The sequence below is a fragment of the Corvus kubaryi genome, unplaced genomic scaffold (genome assembly GCF_017639235.1).
Source record: "Corvus kubaryi isolate FWS band 111438036 unplaced genomic scaffold, C.kubaryi_AGA036_p1.0 split3-73, whole genome shotgun sequence".
Classification (NCBI taxonomy): domain Eukaryota; kingdom Metazoa; phylum Chordata; class Aves; order Passeriformes; family Corvidae; genus Corvus; species Corvus kubaryi.
The window spans coordinates 32,362,110-32,383,874 of NW_024582091.1; the positions used below are offsets into that span (position 1 = coordinate 32,362,110).

The 21,765-nt window shown below is 39.4% G+C and overlaps 1 protein-coding gene across 2 annotated transcripts in view; it reads left to right on the forward strand.

Moving 5' to 3' along the window:
* Positions 1-20,146, forward strand: part of NKAIN2 (sodium/potassium transporting ATPase interacting 2) — a 527,252-nt gene extending 507,106 nt beyond the window's left edge. The window contains exons 6-8 of one of the 2 annotated variants that reach the window (XR_006014070.1): positions 8,111-8,192; positions 11,917-12,183; positions 13,265-20,146. Coding sequence is in view for 1 of the 2 variants with exons in the window: in XM_042016273.1 (XP_041872207.1) it covers positions 8,111-8,192; positions 13,265-13,274 (92 nt within the window). In the remaining variant the exon portion in view is untranslated. The remainder of the gene's footprint in view (positions 1-8,110; positions 8,193-11,916; positions 12,184-13,264) is intronic. The other variant, XM_042016273.1, reaches the window with a different exon arrangement.
* Positions 20,147-21,765: the final 1,619 nt, after the last annotated feature.

Sequence of the window (21,765 nt, forward strand, 5' to 3'; positions counted from 1 at the left end):
AAAATCCTTAAAATCAAACTTAATTTTACTGCCTTCCATTTATTTGTTTTTTCTCAATCTGGCCTGTTTTTAGCTACCACTATTTGTGCACAGCTCTCTCTCGCCTCACAGACTCACTTCTGTACCAGCAGTGCTTTCAGTGATGTTATTAGCTGTAGTTTGTTTGCCATTTCTCCTTCCTTCCAGCTACACCTGCAGTGAAGTGCCTTGCTGTGGCAGTGAAGCTTAATTCCAGCACTTCAAAAGCCTGACTACAGGGAACCAAGTCTTTGGCCTCTGGAGAGAGTTCATATAAATTTAAGACCTCACAGGTCAGGTGTAGCATACGAACACCATGTGTTGTCTCTCTGCTATACCACACAGGAAATATGTCCAGTCATGGCATGTACATACAAGGACCATCCATGAGCACATGCACATACACTTCCCTGGTCATTAGCTCTTTTCTTTTAAAAGGTATCATCTTTGTCATGGGTAATTCTAATTTTTTTGTATTATTTTAGTGCCTTAGGTTCATGAATATATTTAAGGACTACCATAATGCCAAGCACTGTACAAATGTGAACACCAGACCAATTTCTTGGAGCTAGCAATTTGCATGTTAGACAACAGGCAACTGATGGGTACAGGCAGAAAGTGAGCACAAAGAAACTATGAGCAAATATTATTCATTGAAGTAGACAGGAGTGTAAGGGCACAGGCAACCTAATTATTGTCAACAGAGCAAAGAAGAATTTTAGGGAAAAGAACGAGAGAACTGTTTGTAAAGACATTCTCACAAGGAGAGACAAGAGTTTGGAAATCTGACAGGCATGGAGGTCAAGCTGGTGGCATGAGAGCAGAATTTAGCTTTTAGCCCTGAAAGGAGGAGAGATTGATGTCAAGTCTCTACAAAAGGCTTTAAATGTAAGAAAATTTAGTTCATACTAGATGTAATATCGAAGGTTAAATCAGTAGAAGGATGCAGAGAAGAGTAACCTAAACAAAAAGGTGAGTCCTGCAGCTTAACTCCACATTTGGTGAGTTCAAGAATAAAAAAGGAACAATTGTCATGTCTAACGCTGGGAGCCCTGAGTAAATGTTACAGCTGTGTCAACAGGTAGAAGAGTCTTCTTCTTCACTATGCAAAAATAATCTTCAGAAATTAAATCCTGCACAGCCCACAACAAAGCATGTTGACATCAAACTTATATCCTCAAGTATAAGACAGACTTGAGGACACAAGTTCATTCTGAGAGACAGCAGAGAAGGTTAGGGAGGAGCAGCTGAGAGTTCTGGTTTTAGCCAGGCAGAACTGGAACTGATGTTTAATTATCCATGAGTAAATATCACAGAGAGAAGCTCGGATTTAAATTTGTATAGGAGGAGCAGAGTGAGCCTGAGCCAGGTAATCTGTGACACCTCAGAGAGCTGATGACAGCAGAATTTGTGTTTGTGAGTGCAATTAGCCAGACCAGGAGTGGGAGAAAAGTAAAATGCAGAGGTTACTGCTCACTGGACTCCAGGAGCATGATGGAGAGAGAACCTCAAAGAAAGGAGATGAATGATGACAGGAGGAAGGTGAGCACAAGCAGAAGAGACAAAGGAGCCCAGCGAGGCAAGTTTCAGGAAAAAGAGAGCAGCAAATGCATGAAAGGTGGCTGGATGGCCACAGAGAGGACTCTATGGGCCTAAATTTGAATGGGAAGAGGTGATCAGACTGCAGTTCCAGCTGCATGCAAAGGACAGAATACAAGATGGAAGAAAAATTCCTAAAGAAGAGGAGAAAAGTAGCTCCAGAAACTGCCTGAAATCATTGAGAGGGGTTGGAGGGGGAAGGCTGGGACAAGCAGGGATAAGGATGGAGTCAATTTTTAAATTATTTTTATAAAAAGAATTTGCATGTATTTTTATTGGGAAGGAAATGCAAAAAAAAAAAAAAAGAGAGAGATATCAAGAGTGTGTCACTGGGACAAGCAGAAGTTTTATGGAACAAAATTCTTGTGACTGTAGTAAGAGAGAAGGGGAAACAAATAGTATGTGAAAAAGGAGTGAAAAAGGCTGTCAAGCTGAAGAAAGGAGTGCTACTTTATCATTTTGTTTGCACAAAAAATTGAACAGTTACGTGCAGAGCAGTGACTGAAGATGGGGGCAGTGAAGCAAATGAGGAGATGGTTGGGTGTCTCTGGGATAGAACTAATAGAACTGGAGGAGACAAACTACTTCATACGGGAGATGAAGTGAAAGAAAAGAGAGGAGTCAGTAGAGAAGTCACCCTTAATACAGAATTACTACCAAAGGCATTTTCACTTTTAAAGAAGGAGCCACGGGCAGGAAACGGATGTGATGATGAAGACAGGGTTGAGTGCTGGCAGTAGATTCACCACAGTGAGAGGCAGATCCTCGTGCACCAAGGTTAGGGATGAGATAATCAGCAAAACAAACAGTAGTAGCAAATTAACAAAGAAGAGGGTTTGAAACCAGTCAGGTTGTCATCCATACTGCAAGTTCCAGGTTGGCCAATTGGGAATTTTCCAATCTTTCCCTTTCATTTTGTTTGCAGATAAAGCAATTCATCCCCTTCCCCATTCCTAAACTCTGTATCTTTTCATATCTAGTCTGCATTGATTTTTGCATGCCTACTAAAATGTAAGGAAATTCATAGTGTCAGTCACATTTCTATAAACATATGCCCTAAGCAATTCTTTGGGTTGGATCCTAAGCTAATGTAAACTACCATTCCTTCATAGAAGTCACTGGAGTTATCAACATATTTATTAGAGGACCTGAATCTTTGTGCTTCTGTATTTATATCTTACAGAGAAAAATTTCTATAAGTAGAATAGTGTCTAGTTTTCTGGTTTCTTTTAAGAATCTTTCTTTTTGCTTTCTACAGGAAGATGTTGGTTTTTTTCCATACTCAATCCTTTCTCTTTGTCCATCGGTTGATTTCAACAGCTTTAATTTTTCTCACTGTGAACTTTCTAAAAAGAAATTTCTTCCATATCAAATCCATGATAATGGGGTCTTTTTTTGTGCATCACATTTTAATGGTTCTTCTATGTACCTCAGACTTCCAGAAATGAAAAATGAGAAATCCATTTATGCCTCTTATCCTGTCCTGATGTACACCAGAAACAGTGGGTACTCTGACCATGAGCAGAGGCTGAAATTTTGCATCCCTGTGGGTGCTTATTGATAAAAATATGTCCCTATTTTGAGCCATATGTCCTGTCTGTGTTACACTTGTAACAACAGTCATACGTCTGACAAGACCCTTAGCCCAGGCAAAAGAAGAAAATAATATGAATTTTTTATAACACATTTTACAGATAAGTAGTACTGCTATTATCCTATTCAAGTCCAGCTAGGAAAATAAAAATTTCAGGATAAAATATTTCAAAGGTGCATTTGAATGGCCAGGTTTTGAGGGGGCTACAGGGGTGGCTTCTGTGAGGAGCTGCTAGAAGATTCTCCTGTGTCTGATGAAGCCAATGCCAGACAGCTCCAAGATGGACCCACTGCCCTCAGAGGCTGAGCCCATCAGCTATGGTGGTAGTGCCTCTGGGATAACAGATTTAAGAAGGGAAAAAGGTTACTGTGCAGCTGCAACTGTGAGAGAGGAATGACTGAGAGCAACTCTGCAGACACCAAGGTCAGCAAAGAAGGAGGAGGAGGTGCTCCATGCACCAGAGCAGAGATTCCCCTGCAGGCCCTGGTGCAGACCATGGTGCGGCAGCTGTGCCCCTGCAGCCCATGGAGGTCCATGGGGGAGCAGAGATCCACCAGCAGCCCCTGGAGGACCCCACGGCAGAGCAGGTGGGTGCCCATAGGAGGCCCTGCCCCTCTGTCAGCCTGTGCTGGAACAGGCTCCTGGCAGGATCTGTGGATCTGTGGAGAGAGGAGCCCACACCAGAGCAGGTTTGCTGGCAGGACTTGTGACCCTGTGGGGGACACCTGCTGGAGCAGGCTGTTCCTGAAGGACTGCGGCCCAAGGAAGGGACCCACTGGAGCAGCTCATGAAGAATTGTAGCCCGTGGGAAGGATTCAGATTGGAGAAGTTTACGGAGGACTGTCTCCCATAAGAGGGACCCCACACTGGAGCAGAGGAAACATGTGAGGAGTCCTCCCCCTGAGGAGGAAGGAGCAGCAGAGAGGTGTGATGAACTGACCACAACACCCATTCCTCATTCCCTTATGTCACTGGGGTGGAGGAAGCAGAGAATCAGGAGTTAAGTTACGCCTGGGACGAAGGTTTAATATTTGGTTCTATTCTCATTATACTGTTCTTCTTTGGTAATAATTCAAAGCTATTTTTCCTGTGATGGTAATTGCTGAATGATCTCTCCCTGTGTCTATCTGGACCCATGAACATTTTGTTATATTTTCTCTCTCCTGTTCAGCTGAGGAGAGGAGCAACAGAGTGGCTTTGGTGGGCAACAGATGTTCATCCAGGGTCAACTCACCACAAAAGGAATGGGATTCTGTTTGTTTATATGTTCACATGTATGTTTACTAAAGTGAAACATGATATGAGCCACTTGTGATAACAGTGACATGTAAGATGAATGTAAAACAGAATGGTCAAAAAAGTGTTTGATGTGTGAGGCTAAGGATGGAAGCCTCTGTACTGATTCAGCTAATGAGCCTTGTTTTATTCATCTGATGTTATGGCTGCCAGGAACGTATCAGTTGTATGACACTTTTAGTGACCTTTAAGGCACAGCCAGGACAAAATGCCTGCAGAAAGGGCAGCCTGGTGCATGCTTCAAGAAACTGGTTCAGAGTCCACAGGGAGATTTTAGCATAGTCCAGACACCACAGGGCTTGCAGTGCTGAGAAGCAGCCGCCATGAAGAAACCTTGCTACAAAGAAATTGATGAAATCCTTTTGTACTGGAGTTCACTTTCTATTACCTCCCTTCACCTCCCTTACGAAGCTTGTTGTTGCCTGTAAGAAGCCATTGTTGGTCTATAGTGAGGCCATGGTAGTAATCTCTGCCCTGCCATCATTTGGTTATACACATGGGAACTTCTACAGTGAGCTGAACACAGAAATGTCTCTACAACCTTGCTTTGTTTGTCACTTGACAATCTGGCTTGTTAACACTCTGTCCTTGCTCTGTGCAACAGGGCAAAGCCACAATGCACGAAGAGACATTCAGCGCACATCTTTCCCTCGTGCCCACACAAAATCATTTTGCTCAAAGAAATCTTTTTCTTAACACATTGGTTTAGCTTTCTGAAAACAACCCTGAAGACCTTTTGCCCCACATCTGCAAAGTAGAGTGTCTATGCCTACAGCCTACTAATAATGATTTAAAGATTGCTTGAAGGCTCTAGGAAAGTACAGAAGAAATGCTAAGCTGCACAAATGAGTATAGGCAATATCCCTAAAGCAACATGGGTTGACAACAGTGAGATACTCAATCCAACACAGGTATTTTCTGACTTGTGTTGTCAGGGATCAAGAGTAACAAAAGGAAAAGAAAACTGGGCAAGCAAACAACAAGCCATACCCACAGCAAACATATGCCCATTCTTTCTTCTTCAATCTTTGTATTTGAATAGAGGGGGAGGTTTCCTCCCAGCCTAGCACTTCAATAAACAATATCCTTCATTCTGTGCCTGTAAATTTAGTACGCTCCCAAAGACATGATCACATTTTGATAAAGGTATTCTGATGCTTACAGACAGTGATTAAGTAGAAAGCAACACACGGTATTTATCTTGATTTTAGCAAGATTTTGACACTATAAAAGGTTTGTAAGAAGGGCAGGGAAGTACTGTCCGGATGCATAGGTTGAGTGCAGAATTGTTTCAATCTGCATTTGAAATGTAGCTATAAAGCAGATGGGACATTTCAGATGAGATCCCACTGGTACCTCAGCTAGGGAAATAGTTCTCTTCATTATTTTGGTTAAGAAAAATGAGGATAGAAGAGAGAACGTTTGTAAAAATCTAAGATTAAACCAGACTGGGAAGGGTACAAGCACTTGTGAAGATACGATTAGAAGTCAAAATAATCTTGAGAAGTGGCTTGAAATCAAGAAGGTGAAATTCAGTACAGACAAGTGCAAAAGAGCTCCTGTGGGGAAGAATCAATCATCTTCAAATAAAATATGGACTACTTGGCTAGGCTACACTTAGTGTCAAAACACAAAAATAAAGATCTGATTATTAGGCATTTTTATGATGCTGTTGAAAAAAGAAATTGAAAACCAAACCCAAATGAAACAAAACAAGAACAACAAAAACAAGATGAAAAAAACAAACCAAACATACAAAACTCCAAATCCTACTGAGTTATTTCAGGTAATGCACAGAAGACTATATGGCAGTTGTCCCAGTTAGTCCTGATTTGTGCACTCCACTGTAAGAAAAGCATAAGTAAACTGAGGAAGGATCTTCAGGCTTTGAAATGTAGAGGCTTGGAAAACATGAGCTGTGAGAAAAATTTGAAATAACTAGGTTTTCTTAAACCTGAAAACAATGGATAGCATGAAATAATTTTTTAAAAGGCTTAAAAGCAGCTATAAGAGAAAAAAATGGCTCATTTTTCTTCATATCCATAGAGAGAACAGGCCAAAATGTAGATAAGTAGTTAATTTGCAGGAAATTACATTTAAATTAGACATTGGGAAATTAGGCACAGGGAAAAGCAACGCAGAGAGGCTATAGAACCTCCTTCATTAGAGATGTCAGGGATTAATTCAGTAACACATCTTTCTGGTAGAGGAGTATACATAATGCTGCCACAGTGCACAGAGCTGACTAAATTATTTCTGCAGGGGCCATTCTTGCCAGCAAAGAATGACTTGATGACAGATTCAGCATGTGTGCAGTTGTAATGGAGACATACTGTACCCAGCCAGTCTAGTGTTTTGGTGGCTCTTTGCTTGCAGAGTAAATGGTGGATAGAGGGGTACAAGAATTTAATTTTTTGTAACATGTCTGGAATGGGTGAAACTGCATTGATAAGTGTGACTAAGTGTGGCACATATTGAGGGGTACCTTAGTACTAAAACAACCTTATAAATACAAGTGTTAAGGAGTCCAACCACTGTGGAAGTTCTCAAACCATGTAAACTTACTTTTTTTGTTTGTTTGTGACTGTTACTACATTTTGGAGCCACAAAAAATTGTTGTCTATAACCTTTTTTTTTTTTTTTTCTTTTAATGTACACAGAGCCAGTCTGTCAGTAGCAGTGCCCAGATGTGTGAAAAATGCACTTCTATACCTGAACTCTTTGGCCCTTTTCTATCAAAGTAAAGTCAAGTTCACTTCTGTGATGTAAGAGGCAATATTTCAGGGACAAGAACTGCCCCCAAATAACCCCTATAAGCCAATAGTTAAGTCTCCTGGGACAAAGGCAGCAAAGGGTACCCTTTTACCTGTGCAAAGAAAGTGTTGTAGCAGAGAAATAGGGTTTTGGTCTCAGATGAGATTGAATTTTCCTGGAAATTGTTTAAAACAAACATGAGAAGGCCATCAGGAATACCCTACAACCTTCCTGCAGACCTTCAGCATCTTGAGAGAAATGCAGGTTTCCTTACATCTGTGAAGTTTCATCTCTGAAGCTCAGATAAATTGTTCCAACTCTCTGTTCATGCATTTCAACCCAAATGTCAAAGCAGGGAATCAGAGAAACTTCTGCCTCTCAGACAGAGTTGGATCAATGTACTCCCTCCTCTACATCCTCTACTGAGCCATGACAGCAAGCCAGACACAGTAATCACAGTCAGAAGCAATGCATTCATGCCAATTAATAAATGGTTTTCAGCATTTGTAATGTCCGAGTAGCATATTGTTTTGTATTAGTGAGGTGGTCTACTTGAAAAAGAGGGATGTGTGCTTATTCCTGGTGGACAGATGGCTGTTATAAATCCTTTACTGTTTTTATGTGGTTTTAAAATTGAATTGATTTTAAAAGTAAAGAAAAAAAAAAGAGGGTACTTTGCCTTTCCTTACTTTTTAACTGTTTTTCTGTATCTTCCCAATTAGCTGGTCTAATTTTAACAGATTATTAGGGGACCTGTCAAAAATAATCTGTGTGCTGGGTGGTTCTTAATGATAGTGCCTATCAGTTCTAAAAGGATGTTGCTAATGTGAGCAATTTGTCCCCTTTCAGTTGATTTCATAGGTGGATTTGACTCTTACGGCTATCAAGGTCCACAGAAGACATCTCATTTACAGCTACAGCCCATGTATATGTAAGTACTTAACTTCTAGGATATTTGGCAGAGTGGCAGCCTGATATTAAAGGATCATTAAGCTGAAAGATGGCATGACTTAAAAATTCACAATAGGCAGAAGCCTTTTTTGATGGACTGAATTCAAGCTACACTTAAGCAGCAACATTACTCTTGTGTTGAATTATAATGATTTCATAGGGCAAGATATCATGTGTCACAGTTGTTCAAACAACATCCAGCTCTCACCTGATTTTTCCCTATTTTCATTCAAGCAGGTTTCACTCAGAGACAGTGACAATTCAGTGCAAAAAAAACACTGTCCAGATATGACAAGTCTTGGTTGCGAAAAAGTGGATTTTTATTAAGTTTTATCAAAAGTTCATAAACTTGCTAATTTAGTGGATGCATTTAGCATTTGTCTTACCAGAGCATCTGTTCACCAAGCCACCTCTGTACCTCATTTCCAGTTTCCACGTTTAAAAATGCCAAAGCAAACAACATACATATGGCTTTTAAAATTAGTTTGAATAGAAGACAGTATTTTACCTAACCAGTGAGTGACAACTCCATCTTAGAGTGCAGTCTGATATTTTTGGGAATTAAATGGGGAATCAAATCTCAGCTCATACACACAACTGGAGTATATTCACACTAGAGCTGACATACAACCATGGACCAGTCCAGGAATAATCGTTCTCCAAATATTTCTTGTACTGATGCCAACTGAAATTCAGAACAGTCCTGACTGCCCAGATAAATCTTACCTCACTGCTGCAGGCTTTTGGAATATTTTTTATTTGCCATCAATGGCCTGCACGCTAAAAGCACAGCACCAAACAGCTCATAAAGAGGCAACATTTACTTTTTTCCTTTGTTTCTCTTCTGAACATCTTTTTTGAGAAGAAGAACTAAATTCAAGCACACAATAGCCATCCCAACACACAATTCCATTCACCTTCAAATGCAATTTCATTTCTTCTGATTAGTGGAAGCAAGTCTGCTAATAGATTAGTGTATTTTTGCACGGAGCTCGCACTTACTCCTTTATCAGTGGTACAATCTGTTCTGTGGTAGTGTTTAGAACTGGGCCCTTCAGGAGTTTTGCTAGGAGCTTTTTAATAATCTCAAATTACAATAGTGCATATCTCCAATGTCGTCTTAACTTCAGCTTCCCATCTGTCTGTGCTCAAGTACAGGTTTTTCACCTGCACTTTTGGCACAGTACTATGCATTTAGAAAATGTTATTTCCTTTGTAGTATTATATGAGGTACATAGGTACTTAGAACAATGCTAATCCTATCTCTTTCTCAGTATACCTTGTCATCAACATATGGAGCCCTTTAGCTATTATCCCATTCTCTTTATGCTCTCGGTATTTCCTCTAGAACTGCAGATTGCATTTACTGTGCATCATCACACTGACTGGAAAGAAAGCTAGATCTGTGGGGGAAAAAAAAAAGAAGGCAATATTTTTAATCTTGTAGCTGAGATGAAGAGATAGATGATTAATCCATGTAAACAGTGTTCTGTCTTATTTCAATGCTGCATTCTCACTGGAGTAGAGGTGATTTTGTTGTCTTAACTGAGAGACAGAAATCAGAATGTGAGTTGACATTTTGTCCAATCAACCCACAAAAGTATTGCTATGTCCCAGCCACAGTCAAACAAAGACACTTCATGTTTCCCTCTGACTGTATAGTATTTGACAGATTTCTCTAGGGTTGCTACAATCTGTCCTTAAGAAGCTTTTACAGCATTTAGTAATACCTTTCTTTATTTACAGCTGCGGCACACCAGGAACACATGCATATGTATTCACACTGCAGTTCCTCTGTAAATGTAGGCAGTCCATTAGGTAGTGGAGTGACAAATTCGAATGTCAAGTTAATCAAGTCAAGGTTTGATCTGCTTGTAGCACTATTTACAGCAATATTATGTATTAGAAATCAAAACATGCTGATATGGTAACAGCAGGCCATACTTGATATTTTAAAGCTTTATTGGTTGGGAGGAAAGGTTTGGTTCCCTACGGAGCTTGCTCGCCAAAGATCATCAATGTAAGCCTTCACAGTATTCAAGAAAAGAAAAAAACAGAACAAACAGGGCTTTATGTTATTCTCTGGCTAGTATCACCTCCAGTTTATAATGCTCAACACCTCCGGAGTATGTGTAATAGACAAGAATTATTCGATTTAGGAGGAGATGAGAGGAGAGGAGAGGAGAGGAGAGGAGAGGAGAGGAGAGGAGAGGACTTTCTGCTTTACAGAGTCCATTGCCATGCTCTTACCACTATAATCATGTCCCTCCAGGATACAACTATACCCATTTATGTTCATATATCTGTATAACTATTTCCACAACTTTATAAATTGCTACAAAATGTCTTTGAATCCATAGGCAGCAGAAGATACATTAAGCATCATTCCATCTATTAAGCATGAATATACAAGCATTCCATATATTAAGCATCAATTCCTGAAAAAGATCAAGAAAATACAGAGATCGCTTGTCGCCGCCACTGCGTCCTCTCCTATTCAGACTCACACTGGGCACATCTCATATGGAGCTCTGGATTTATGAGAGAAATTGGAGACAGTTGCCTTTAAATCATCTGATTGCTAACTGTATGCAGAGGCACAACAGCAATTCATTCTCCATGCTGTGGTGTGCTGGGCATGATGCAAAAGGGAAGGAGAACATATGGCCTCCTCTTTGAAGAGCTCACCAAAACAATATCAGCTTCTAATAGTTGTTCAGATTCTTTCAAAATACAAATTCCAACATGTAGTTCAGTAATAGAGAACACAAAAGCCCTTATATATTTACCAGATCGATTCATATACAGAATTCATATACAAATCTTAAAGACACACAGAATTTTGTGTTAGGCCTCAGTCATTATCCATGTACTGCTTGCTGATGTGAGTTGATTTAGTGAATTGCAATGACAGAAGTCCATCAACAGAAACTTTTATTTCTTTGGAAGTCAGACAGTTTTGCATCCAAGTGATTTAAATCAATTTTAACTCCTTTATACATGCACTATTTAATTATTATCCTGAAGGAATACTGGGTTTAGTAATTGCTAACTGTTAAGACATACTGTTTTGTAACCAGTTTCCTCCTGTGTGCTAAAGTTAGTACTTCATTTTGTTAATGTGGAGGTTATATTGAACCTACACCAACTTACAGATGCAAATAATTATACTGATTTATTCAGGCTTCTCATATTTACATTTCTATTGTGTCAGGACAATTTTATCTGAAGATTTATTACTTTTTATTTGTGATATCAATCAAGCTCTACTTTTAAGAACATTCTAATTCAGTTTAAACACACAGAGTTGCTTTGTGTGGTGTTTCATCAGTTATGCAAAAGTACTCTAAATGAACAGGATACCTAAGGAAAAGAAAAATCTTGGTTTCTGAAAAAGAAATATTATGTCTGGGTAGTTAATTGAAGTTACTATCTCTGGTTGTTGCTACCTTTAATATTCTAGAATTATTAGATTCAGGCTCACTTCGGTGTTTTTTTCTCTACGCTTTAGGCTTTGAATTCCAGACACAGTTTTCTTATCACCTTTTCCAATTTCATATTTCATTTAAGTCAGTTTACTTTTTGAAGTGAAAATTATACTCAATTTAAAAATATGTTTTAGATAAAACACTGGTGTTTTGGGGAAGAATTCTTATGGTGACATTTATCTACCTGTTATAAATGGGATTTTTTTATTATTTAAGTGCCAACAGTGTGCTCTATGCTGTACAAGCCAAGAAGCCTAGACAATCCCTTCAAAACGAATACGCTTTTTGAACAGAACGGGACAGAACCGATGCTCATGTACCTCCTTGCAGTGTGGCCACAGCTGATGTACTCAAAAGCAGCTTCCTGGCATTCTGTGCCGGAGATGCCAGTGCTCATTTCCAGACCATGGGAGAAGGACACAATAAGATGGCGGAAATCAATTGTCAAGACAAAATTCTCCTCTTGGGAGGTGACCAAGGAAGGTGACTAAACACTCCCTGACACTGATTCTGCTGCACATGAAAAAACACAGTCGTAGTTGTGGAACGAGACTGCACTGCATGATCACTGTTCTAAAAACAGTAGGAAGGAGGGAGGGGAGAGAGATCTTTCTTTATGTTCTTCACAGTAAACTTGTTTGCTCGAGAAAAGAAGAAGTGAAGCAAAAAAAAAAAAGCATGCATGTCTGATGCTGATGCCTAATGCACTGGAGAAATTGCTCAAAAGCAGTGCAACCCTGAAGTGAAGCATGTTTTCCTCCCATTGTGAAGCCCAAGAATATTTGCAGTATCTATACTCCTGTGTGCTCACACGCACATATAGGCATTTGTCTAGATAATTGCACATACTGAAGGTGCTACCTACTTCACCATTCACTTAAAATATAAATGAAACGCAAAAGAAACAGTAAAACCAGCAACTTGAGTATAACCGCCACAACACTCAGCAAATTCATGCAGTACAAATCTTCTGTGTAATTATCTCCTCATATTTTGGGATTCAGACACATTTAAATAAACTACCACCTAAGCTCTCACTATCAACAAACAACATCTTGTCCATTTTAGACTGAAAGCTTTAGTTACAAAACATGGGTTTGGGACAACACTGCTAAGGTGTCCAGGCTGTGGCACTTGCACAGGCTCTCTGCTTTGTGAGTGAGCCGTGGGCAGCTTTTCCCTGCACCTGTAATTCAGCCCTTCTGTCCTCATACAGGGACACTACTTGGTTTTACAAAGACAGCTACATATCTGATGGATTATATAAGACAGATCATATTCCAGTTGACCCTTGGATATACAGTTAAGATTATAATTAAATATAACTCCTGCCTAGGATTGTTTAGAAAACCTGTGCTGACTTCTCTGAAAATGTTCCAGAGAGACCCAAGCAGTTACTTGAGCAAACACTTTGTCTTTCTGTCCTCTTCATCCCGTGTGCATCTGAACTGTTACTGGTTTGTGGATGACACTTGCTTGCAAAAGGGCACCAGAGCAGCAGGGCAGGGATCATACAATTATATCGTGGATTATAAGCACTGTCCTTTCTCTGTCTTTCTTCTAGGTCAAAGTAAACATGGGGACTACTCAAGGTGGGCTGGAAGACCTGTCAAAAAATCTGTTTCAGGATGGCCTCCTGGTTCTTCAAAGAGAAAAGAAATCAAATTTTTGTGCTAAAAATAATATATAAAAGCTGATTGAACAGTGAGACAGAAAACAACAGAGACCTTCAGCCTCTCTTTCTAACAGGTACTAAAGGAGATGTCCCAGACCCCCTTCTTGGACCTCCTGCTTCCCAGCACCAAATGGACAGAGCAGAAGCATTGGTGCCACCTTTTGTCCCTTTCTTTCTCCGGCCACCGCCAGCATGGTTCATCTGGATTAACACATGAACCCAGCCCACTCAGTGCTTTGGGAGCCTCCTCCACACTCCGGGCCACATTGAGTCTCCTTAGTCAACACAACACTGAAATACCAGGATGACCTTGCAGCAGAAGTCAATAGACAGCGCATTGTTTGCCCTGAAGGCTGTACAGTTCATACTTGCCTTAACCCAACTGCGTTGCACATTAGAGAAACTACGTGCAAGCTTTCTGAAGTTAACATGCTGCTGTTAATTCTGAACAATTTCTAAGTCAGTGGTTTTCTTCTGTTTGGTTTTGCTTTGTTTTCATGTCAGGGAATAAGGCTCTGTTGCTCCATGGCTCCAGAGCAACCAAGTAGAAAACTGCCAGCTGTCTGATAAGTGCTTTACTTTTGGGGCTCCACAGTGGTCAAGAAACAGTTTATAATGATTAGAAAGAAAAATAAATAAATAAATAAATGAGACCTTTTGGGGGTCAGGGTGGGGAAAGGGGTAACAGAAACTAATAATTGAACCTACTGGAAATAAGCAGCAGAATCAGTGCTTCTTAATCCCGCTGGTTTTATTTATCGCACTGTAGGTGCTTTTATAGCTATCTCTAAACATCTTTTACTAACTACAGAGACATCTGCAGATTTCTATCAACAAATGCCAACTGAATATGTACTAGCTACGTTTACTCTTTTATATCTGATTTCAACTAAAAATTCTCTGTAAGTGAGCTTTTTTTTTCTAAGTGCACCATAAGGGATCCACATCTTTTATTTTTCGATTTCGGTTGGAGAGGGCGGGGAGGGACTAGTTGAGTTGAAGACATACTGAAGACCTTTTTGTGGTATATTTGAGGGATCTGTTGTGTGTTAGAACGTGTATTTTATCTTCCTGTATTATTGTGGCTGAAAAAACCCCCTGTGCTGTTACGTAGTTGGCAACAAGATGCCTTTGGGAATTTTGCTAGTAGGTCAATGTGTATATGAAATACTCTGAACTCCTAGGAACATATGTTTTATTCTACATCTGATCTGTATTTTCAAGAACGTAGATGGCTTTCACTAGGAAAACCCAATATTTTGCTCAGGTTTTTCAGAAACTTGGATTGTCACTGTTTCTTTGCTCAGACCTTGCACAGACAAACGCACGCACCTACCACACCTGAGGTGACCACGTAGCTTTTGAGGGCAAGAGGGAAGGTCAGCACTTGGAAGGGCTCAAGGTACCCCTGAGCAACTCCCTTTTCCCTGCTGGCCAAGCCCTTGCTCCAAAGGCCTGTGCACTCACACCACATACCCATCCCTGTACAAGCCAGTGCCCTTTGCTGTGTCTGCATGGATGTACAGTGTCACAAGCAGCAACTCTGGACAATGACAGAGGAACAGGCATTCACCAGTGAAAACAAGATCCAGGACATGTTCAGGAGCTATACTTACATCAATTCAGTGAGATTTATATAGATATAGATATATATATATATGTAAGTGTGTGAATGTGTGTGTATGTCTATATATATAAAATACACAGGACTAGCTATTGTTGGGAGCTGCATCACCCAGGAAGATTCTGATGCAGTGGACCAAGGGCTCCTGTCTCAGATACTGCTGGGAATTTCAGGCATGAAACAGGCACCTTCCCTAGGCCTGATCCTGTAAAGCATTCATTGCTGATTTGGATCTCAAATTTAAATTTTCATACTTGGGTACCTGAAAATCTGAGTTCCTACTGGATGGAGCTGCTTTTCACCCCCCTGAAAACCCCATGCGACTTCTAAGTGCCAGGCTGAAATTTCCCATAACTGGAAAAATTTTAAAAGTTTCTACTTTTATGTAGTATTAAATATAACAGATGTATAGCATTAAACACAATGAAGACGTTTAAATGGGATGAAAATGTCATAACAGGTTATTTTATCTTTCCCTTTATACCAGTTAATCGAAATGATATTTCTATAAAAATCATTTTTTAACATGAAAAGAAACCAGTTTAGGCACCTAAGCAGCAATCCAATTTTCAGAAGATAATTTTTCATACCTTTCAGTGATTTCCCATGGAACAGCGGCTACTGGTAGTTAGCAATTTTAGAAGTCAGACAATTTAATGAAGTGTCTACATGTAGCTTATAGGCCTGATTTTAATTTAGAAAATTTTGGCCTTAATTTCTCTGTGTCTTAGTCTTCCCATCTATAATACGGGAATAATATGTGCCTCACAGGCTTTTTGTGAGGTCTGAATTGTTAATGTTTGTAAAATGCTTAGGAAATAGGAAGCACATCTAACTACTACAGATTGCAATATAAATGTGTATTCATATATTACATATAGAGTAGATACACACAGTCACATACACACAGTATACATATATATATACACATACATACCTATATGAAGTTGGTTTTCATAACCCTGCTTAAGTTGCAGTTAGAGAACCACCATTTAAAAAATTAGGACTGTTGACTACTCAACTAAATGATTAGTGGACAGATCTCTTCTGGAAGCAGTTTAGAGCACAGTAATGTGAGACTATCTGGATGGCATTTTTGATTTGTACAGCTGTATCCTCCTCAAAATCCAGTAAAGAATGTTATTTTTCTAGGCTGGGCTTTTGTTATAAACTAAAATATTCAGAAGGCAAGAGATACAATCCAAATGTGTCTTTTTTTTTCTTTTCTTTTTGACATTTGTTAATTCTGAATGTATTTTTAACTGAAGTGATTTTTTTGACTTACTAGTGTAATTTGCATTTTAAAAAAATAAATGGAAAAAATATAGGTTTCCAAGCTATTCATGGCCCCCTGCTGCTATTCAGAATTTACAGGAAACTCAGAATTACTATTCCCAGCTGAGCAACAATGCAGGATAAATAATCCTATTACATTTACATGATGACAATCCCGATCTGTGCAGTGCATGGATGTGACAGCACTGAATAGAAATTGCCGGGTCATGACACCATTTTAACGCTGTCATATGTACCAGGTATTTTCATTACCACTGACACTAAAAGGTTTCTTTTACAAGACTGACTGCAACAGACTCTTTACTTAGAAAACAGGGCTGGTTTTGCCCACTCATCAGGAATTTTAAGCCTGTGATAAGTATAGAGTTGCCAACAGTGTTAAGTATTGCAAAAGTAATCCTTGTTAAGAAGGAGCTATGTAACATGGATATTTGCTCTGCATTCATATTCTTTTATATGCTGTTTATTGTCCCTACACTGAAATGATGAAATCCTGTCTTAGGCAAAATGTTTATAGAGATCACATATATTGAGAGTTTGCCTGAGGTCATTAAATAAAGGTGGAGCAGAATTATACACATTTTGAGATACTCGGTCATGCTCTCTTAGGATGATTCCTTAGGAAGAGAGTTCTTTCATTAGGATTTTTTAGGTCTTCATAATCATGCAAGTGATACTTTTCAGTCAGGTAGGAGAAATGGTTTGTGCTCCACTTGCTTAATTTAAGTCCTGTTTACAATACTCCACTGCTGTACAGCATTTTGACATAGTCTGGCACAGTTACATATTGATCCCTGGATGTCTCCAGATAGGAATGGCTATTAACTCAGCATCTGAAGGCTTTGGTCACTTGCATGATTACCTTCCATTTGAGCACATTGATAGTAGCCAAAGCAAAACTCCATACACCACGAATCACTCCAGCTTGTAATATTTTCATTTCCTGTCCTCTGTTTTATTTTTAAATGCAAACACTAAGAGGAGGAGGAGTTTTCTCACAAAGATGGAAAGCCCCATGAATAGTCTATGTGTATGTATTGCTTGCTGACTGTCTACTAATGAGTAGCTGAGATGAAATTGATGGACTTCTTGAGTTTGTTTTCTAGCTGTTCTGAATCTGGCTTCTTCCCAGTACATGTGGATTGACAGCAAACACTAAAGGTAAGCCAGGTTTTATTGAAGAACCAATGCACAGCAATGCTGCAGACAACACCGTGTCCACTGCTCCTTGGAGAAAGATGAAGACAGTTGTTATGCTAATTGGTCTTCTTCAAGCTGTGTGCAATATTAAATGCAATCACCATGCATAAAAGAAACTGCCCTTTATCCTGCAATTACTCATTCACACACACAAGTGGCACAGCACAGAATCATTCAGTAAAAGAGATTTTCTTCCTGTAGTCACCAATATGCTTCATCTCCTGACATGGCTTGGAGAAATCAGCTCTGTTTGATTTCATGTCCTGACAAATTCCTCTGTTCAGATCTTCACCAAGAGAAGCAATTGCAGCAAGTTAGATTTGAGACCTTGGCATAGCTGAGTGGTTAACGAAGATATTGCACCAAATGTGAAGTTTTAAGAAGCATCATATATACATTTGTTGCACATCTCTCTCCACCTGTACAAAAGAAGGGTCTTTTAAAACGCACTTTTCCTTTATATCTCAAAAACCAATTGAGTCAGATTATGTCTTTTACCAGTGTCTTCCAAATCCTGCCAAGATCACAAAAGAGATTTTTAAATAAAAAATCCAATAAAAACACCACCTTTTCTGCTCTCTGTCGAGTAGACAGCTTAGCTCTTGGGACTTCCAAATGCCTTGAGATTATTATTTTGGATAGATAAGTGCACTGTGAAACCTGAGAATTAAAAAAAAAATAATGTTTGTGTTCATGTCTGATTCAAAATTAAATCTGTACAAAAGCTATATTTCTGCATCCACCAGTGGGAAAGGGTCTTTACTGCCATCTGGCACCTTATCACTTTCTCAGCTTTGCCTTTGTCCTGCTGGGAAATAGGTTATGGGGAGCTTAAGGTGAAGAAGCATCTTCATATTCAGCATGTGCTCTTCAACAGTCTCCAGTTCTGCCACACAGAATGGTGTTTCGTACCTAGTTAATTTCTTTCTCTCTCTTTCACCATCTTCTTGTCCCATTGTCACTGTCTCTCTTCCTGAACACAACCCCAAATACCCTCCCAAAATTACATACTTTGTCACATACATTGTTTCCAACTCACATAAAGGTGGTGATGGCTGTCATGGAGGACAGTGTCACTGAGGATGCGTGCAAAACAACAAGAAGAGGAAGCACAAGGGTTACGTACATCCTCTAAAGATCCCAGACAGAGAGACATTTAAGAGAAAGGTAAAGGATGGCAGCACTACAGAAGCCATGAGACATAGCAAGGCCTGGTAGGAATCATTTTCACATGTGCAATTACATTTGCTAAAGCTATAGATCACTGAGTACACAGAAATTCATGAATACCCAGAGCCACAAAAGGCACAGGTGAATTAGAAGAAAATTCATAAAAAATGTTTGTGAACACATTTACTGGATCAGATTCACGTTTCATTTTCTTCAAAATTGTCTCAGGAGTGTGTTTTTTCCCCTTGCAAACATTCAGATAGTCGGTTTCTAGGCACGCAGGTGAATATTTTGTTCCTAGAAGAGCATGTAAGTATGTGCAATTGCTTTAATTTACATGGGGTTCTCAGTATTGATGCATCTGTGTGCATTTGTGCTAAATGTTGGCTCAGTTCACTCAGTCACACATACACACACCTGTTATGTGACTATATTTATGGTGGAGATACATAACCACACACAGTCTCTCTCCTTTCCTGCTTTTTCCTATCCCTCCTCTCAAGACATTCAAAGTCCCAAGTGCCTATTTTCTAGAAAGGCATTTGATACACAAAAATTATTATTTCTGATAATTACTGGATGTACAAGCACTGTGCAATCCATGAACAGAGTAAGACAGTCCTTTCTGCAAAGAGTTTATGTGATAAATAAAGTAAGCTAATGAGAATATTTCAATTAAAGAAAAAAAAAGAAAAATATGGTCTCACATTCTCACACTGCTGTTAAATTTTAGTTAATCAAAGAAGTGGATGACAAAAAAAATTCAGAAAAAGGAAAGGAGCAGGGAAACAAGAACTTGGAGTACAGTTAAAAGGTGATATGGTTATTTACAGCATTACATATAAGAATTAAGTAAAAGCATCAGCCAATTATATCTTATTAGGGTATCCAATTAATTTAAAATAGCTCCATATAGATATATTATATCCTATCTTATATTTTAAAGGCATTTAAAGCAGTAGCTATGGAAGAAGAACAACATCAAAGGGACTGCATATTGATGTAATCACAAAAGGTTGATGGATTGATTCAATTAATCAGTGACTCATTTCTAAGAGTTCTGCAGGGATTTATTTACCAAATACTTTCATTGTTTATTTTGCTCTCTGGAGGGTTTGTATATTGTCATTTTTCTTCATCATTCTTCTTGTTTCACTCCTCAATTTCTGACAAATGTTTTCATGCTGATACGTGGCATGTTAGGCATGTAAATTGTCCAGATTTACTGATTTAAAGCAGTACACTCCAAACTTTCAGTAGCTGAGAACTTTTGTTTATTTCCCTCAGGTCCTGAGAACCACTAGCCATCTATAATTAATATAAAGATGTGTTTTCCATTTAATCTTTGCTTTCAGTGTCTGCTCAACATGACAAACATGTAAGTTCTTGTCTAGCATAACCTGCTTAAACTTTAGACAGAAACTTACTATGAAAAACATTTTGAACACTGTTGATGCTAAATAGATTAACTGTTCTTCCTTCTTTGGTTTTTCCTTATATTTTGTAGTTAAAATCCAGGAAAATAATGCAAGAATGTTTTAAGAAGGTCAGCAGTTTCACCATGTTTTCTGTAGGTTTAGACAAGTTTTTACAAGGGCAAGTAGTGATAGGACAAGGGGGAATGGCTTTAAAACTCAAAGAGGGCAGTTTAGATAAGATATTAGGAAGAAATGCTTTCCTTTGAGGGTGGTGAGGCACTGGAACAAGTTGTCTGGAGAAGTGATGGATTCCTCATTCCTGGAAGTGTTCAAGACCAGGTTGGATGTTGAGTGAATTGACACATACAGGTAACCAAAGGCAACCATCAAACCACAGCCAAAATGCAAAGAGTGCATTTATTTCATTACCTTGCTAACAACACTGGGCAGCAGAGACACACAGGGACACAGGCTCCATCCTGCTTAGTTCATCCCAGCAGGTAGCTGCAATCTGGTCTGGTGGAAGGTCTCCCTATCCATGGCAGGGGTTTTGGAACTAGATGATCTTTAAGGTCCCTTGCAACTTAAACCATTCCATGATTCTATGATTTTCTATTTTAATACTGTCACAGTGTGTTCTTCAAAGTCACTACAAAGAAATGGCCAAATTAGGTCCAGTCACAGATTACAAAATGGCAAACACTGGGCACAACAGAGATCTGTGAAAGATGAAGTACTGAAACCAAAAGGAAACCATTCTTTGAAAGTGCTGGGTCTCATTTGGGCAAATATTTTTATTTTAAACTATCAGGAACACTGAACCTCTAAATAACTTTTTTTTAATAAACGGATTCATTGCATACATACATGCAGCATGGGTGTGATTTTCAGGCATCTTCAGCAGTGGTCAAATTCTTACTTCACTTTTAGGTGGTTAGTAGTGACTTCTCAGGAAAAGTAAAAGATCACAGACCCAGTGACAAGAGCTCTGGCAGCCTGCATCATGTGACAGCCTTCCCTAGTGGATTTAGAAAACTCCACCCTACCTATTAAACCTATTATGACAGACAGATGGAGACAGCTCTCAGTGATACCCAGTGACACACATTGAAACACAGGAGGCTCCCTCTGAATATCAGGAAACACTTTTGTACTGTCAGTCACCGAACACTGGCACAGATTGCCCAGGGAGGTTATGGGGTCTACATCCTTGGAGACAGTCAAACCTTGACTGGACATGGTCCTGGGCAGCATTCTGTAGGTGGCCCTGCATGAGTAGGGTTGTTGGACTCAATGATTACCAGATGCACCTTCCAGCCCCAACCATTCTCTGATTCTGTGATTCGCCTCTCATTCAAGCTACATTTTTTTCCCAACTGGGAATACTCCTATCTCAAGAGGATGCAGAATTCTTTCTTGTTGGTCCAAGGGAGTCTCAGAGTTAGCCTTTGGAATGAAAATAAGAGGTCTGCATAATGAGAGAGAAAAAAGGCCCATCAGTTTCTAAAATGCATTGGTTATTATTTTTCCCTTATTTGAATCTCCTATAGTTGGCTGCCTGGATGAAATCCCAGCTCCATTAAGGCCAGTGGGAATCTTGCTGTTTGTTTCAAGGAGATTTCAAGATCTCATACTTTGCAATTAAGATGCCTGAATATTTGCTTTGCTTGAAAAAAAACCCC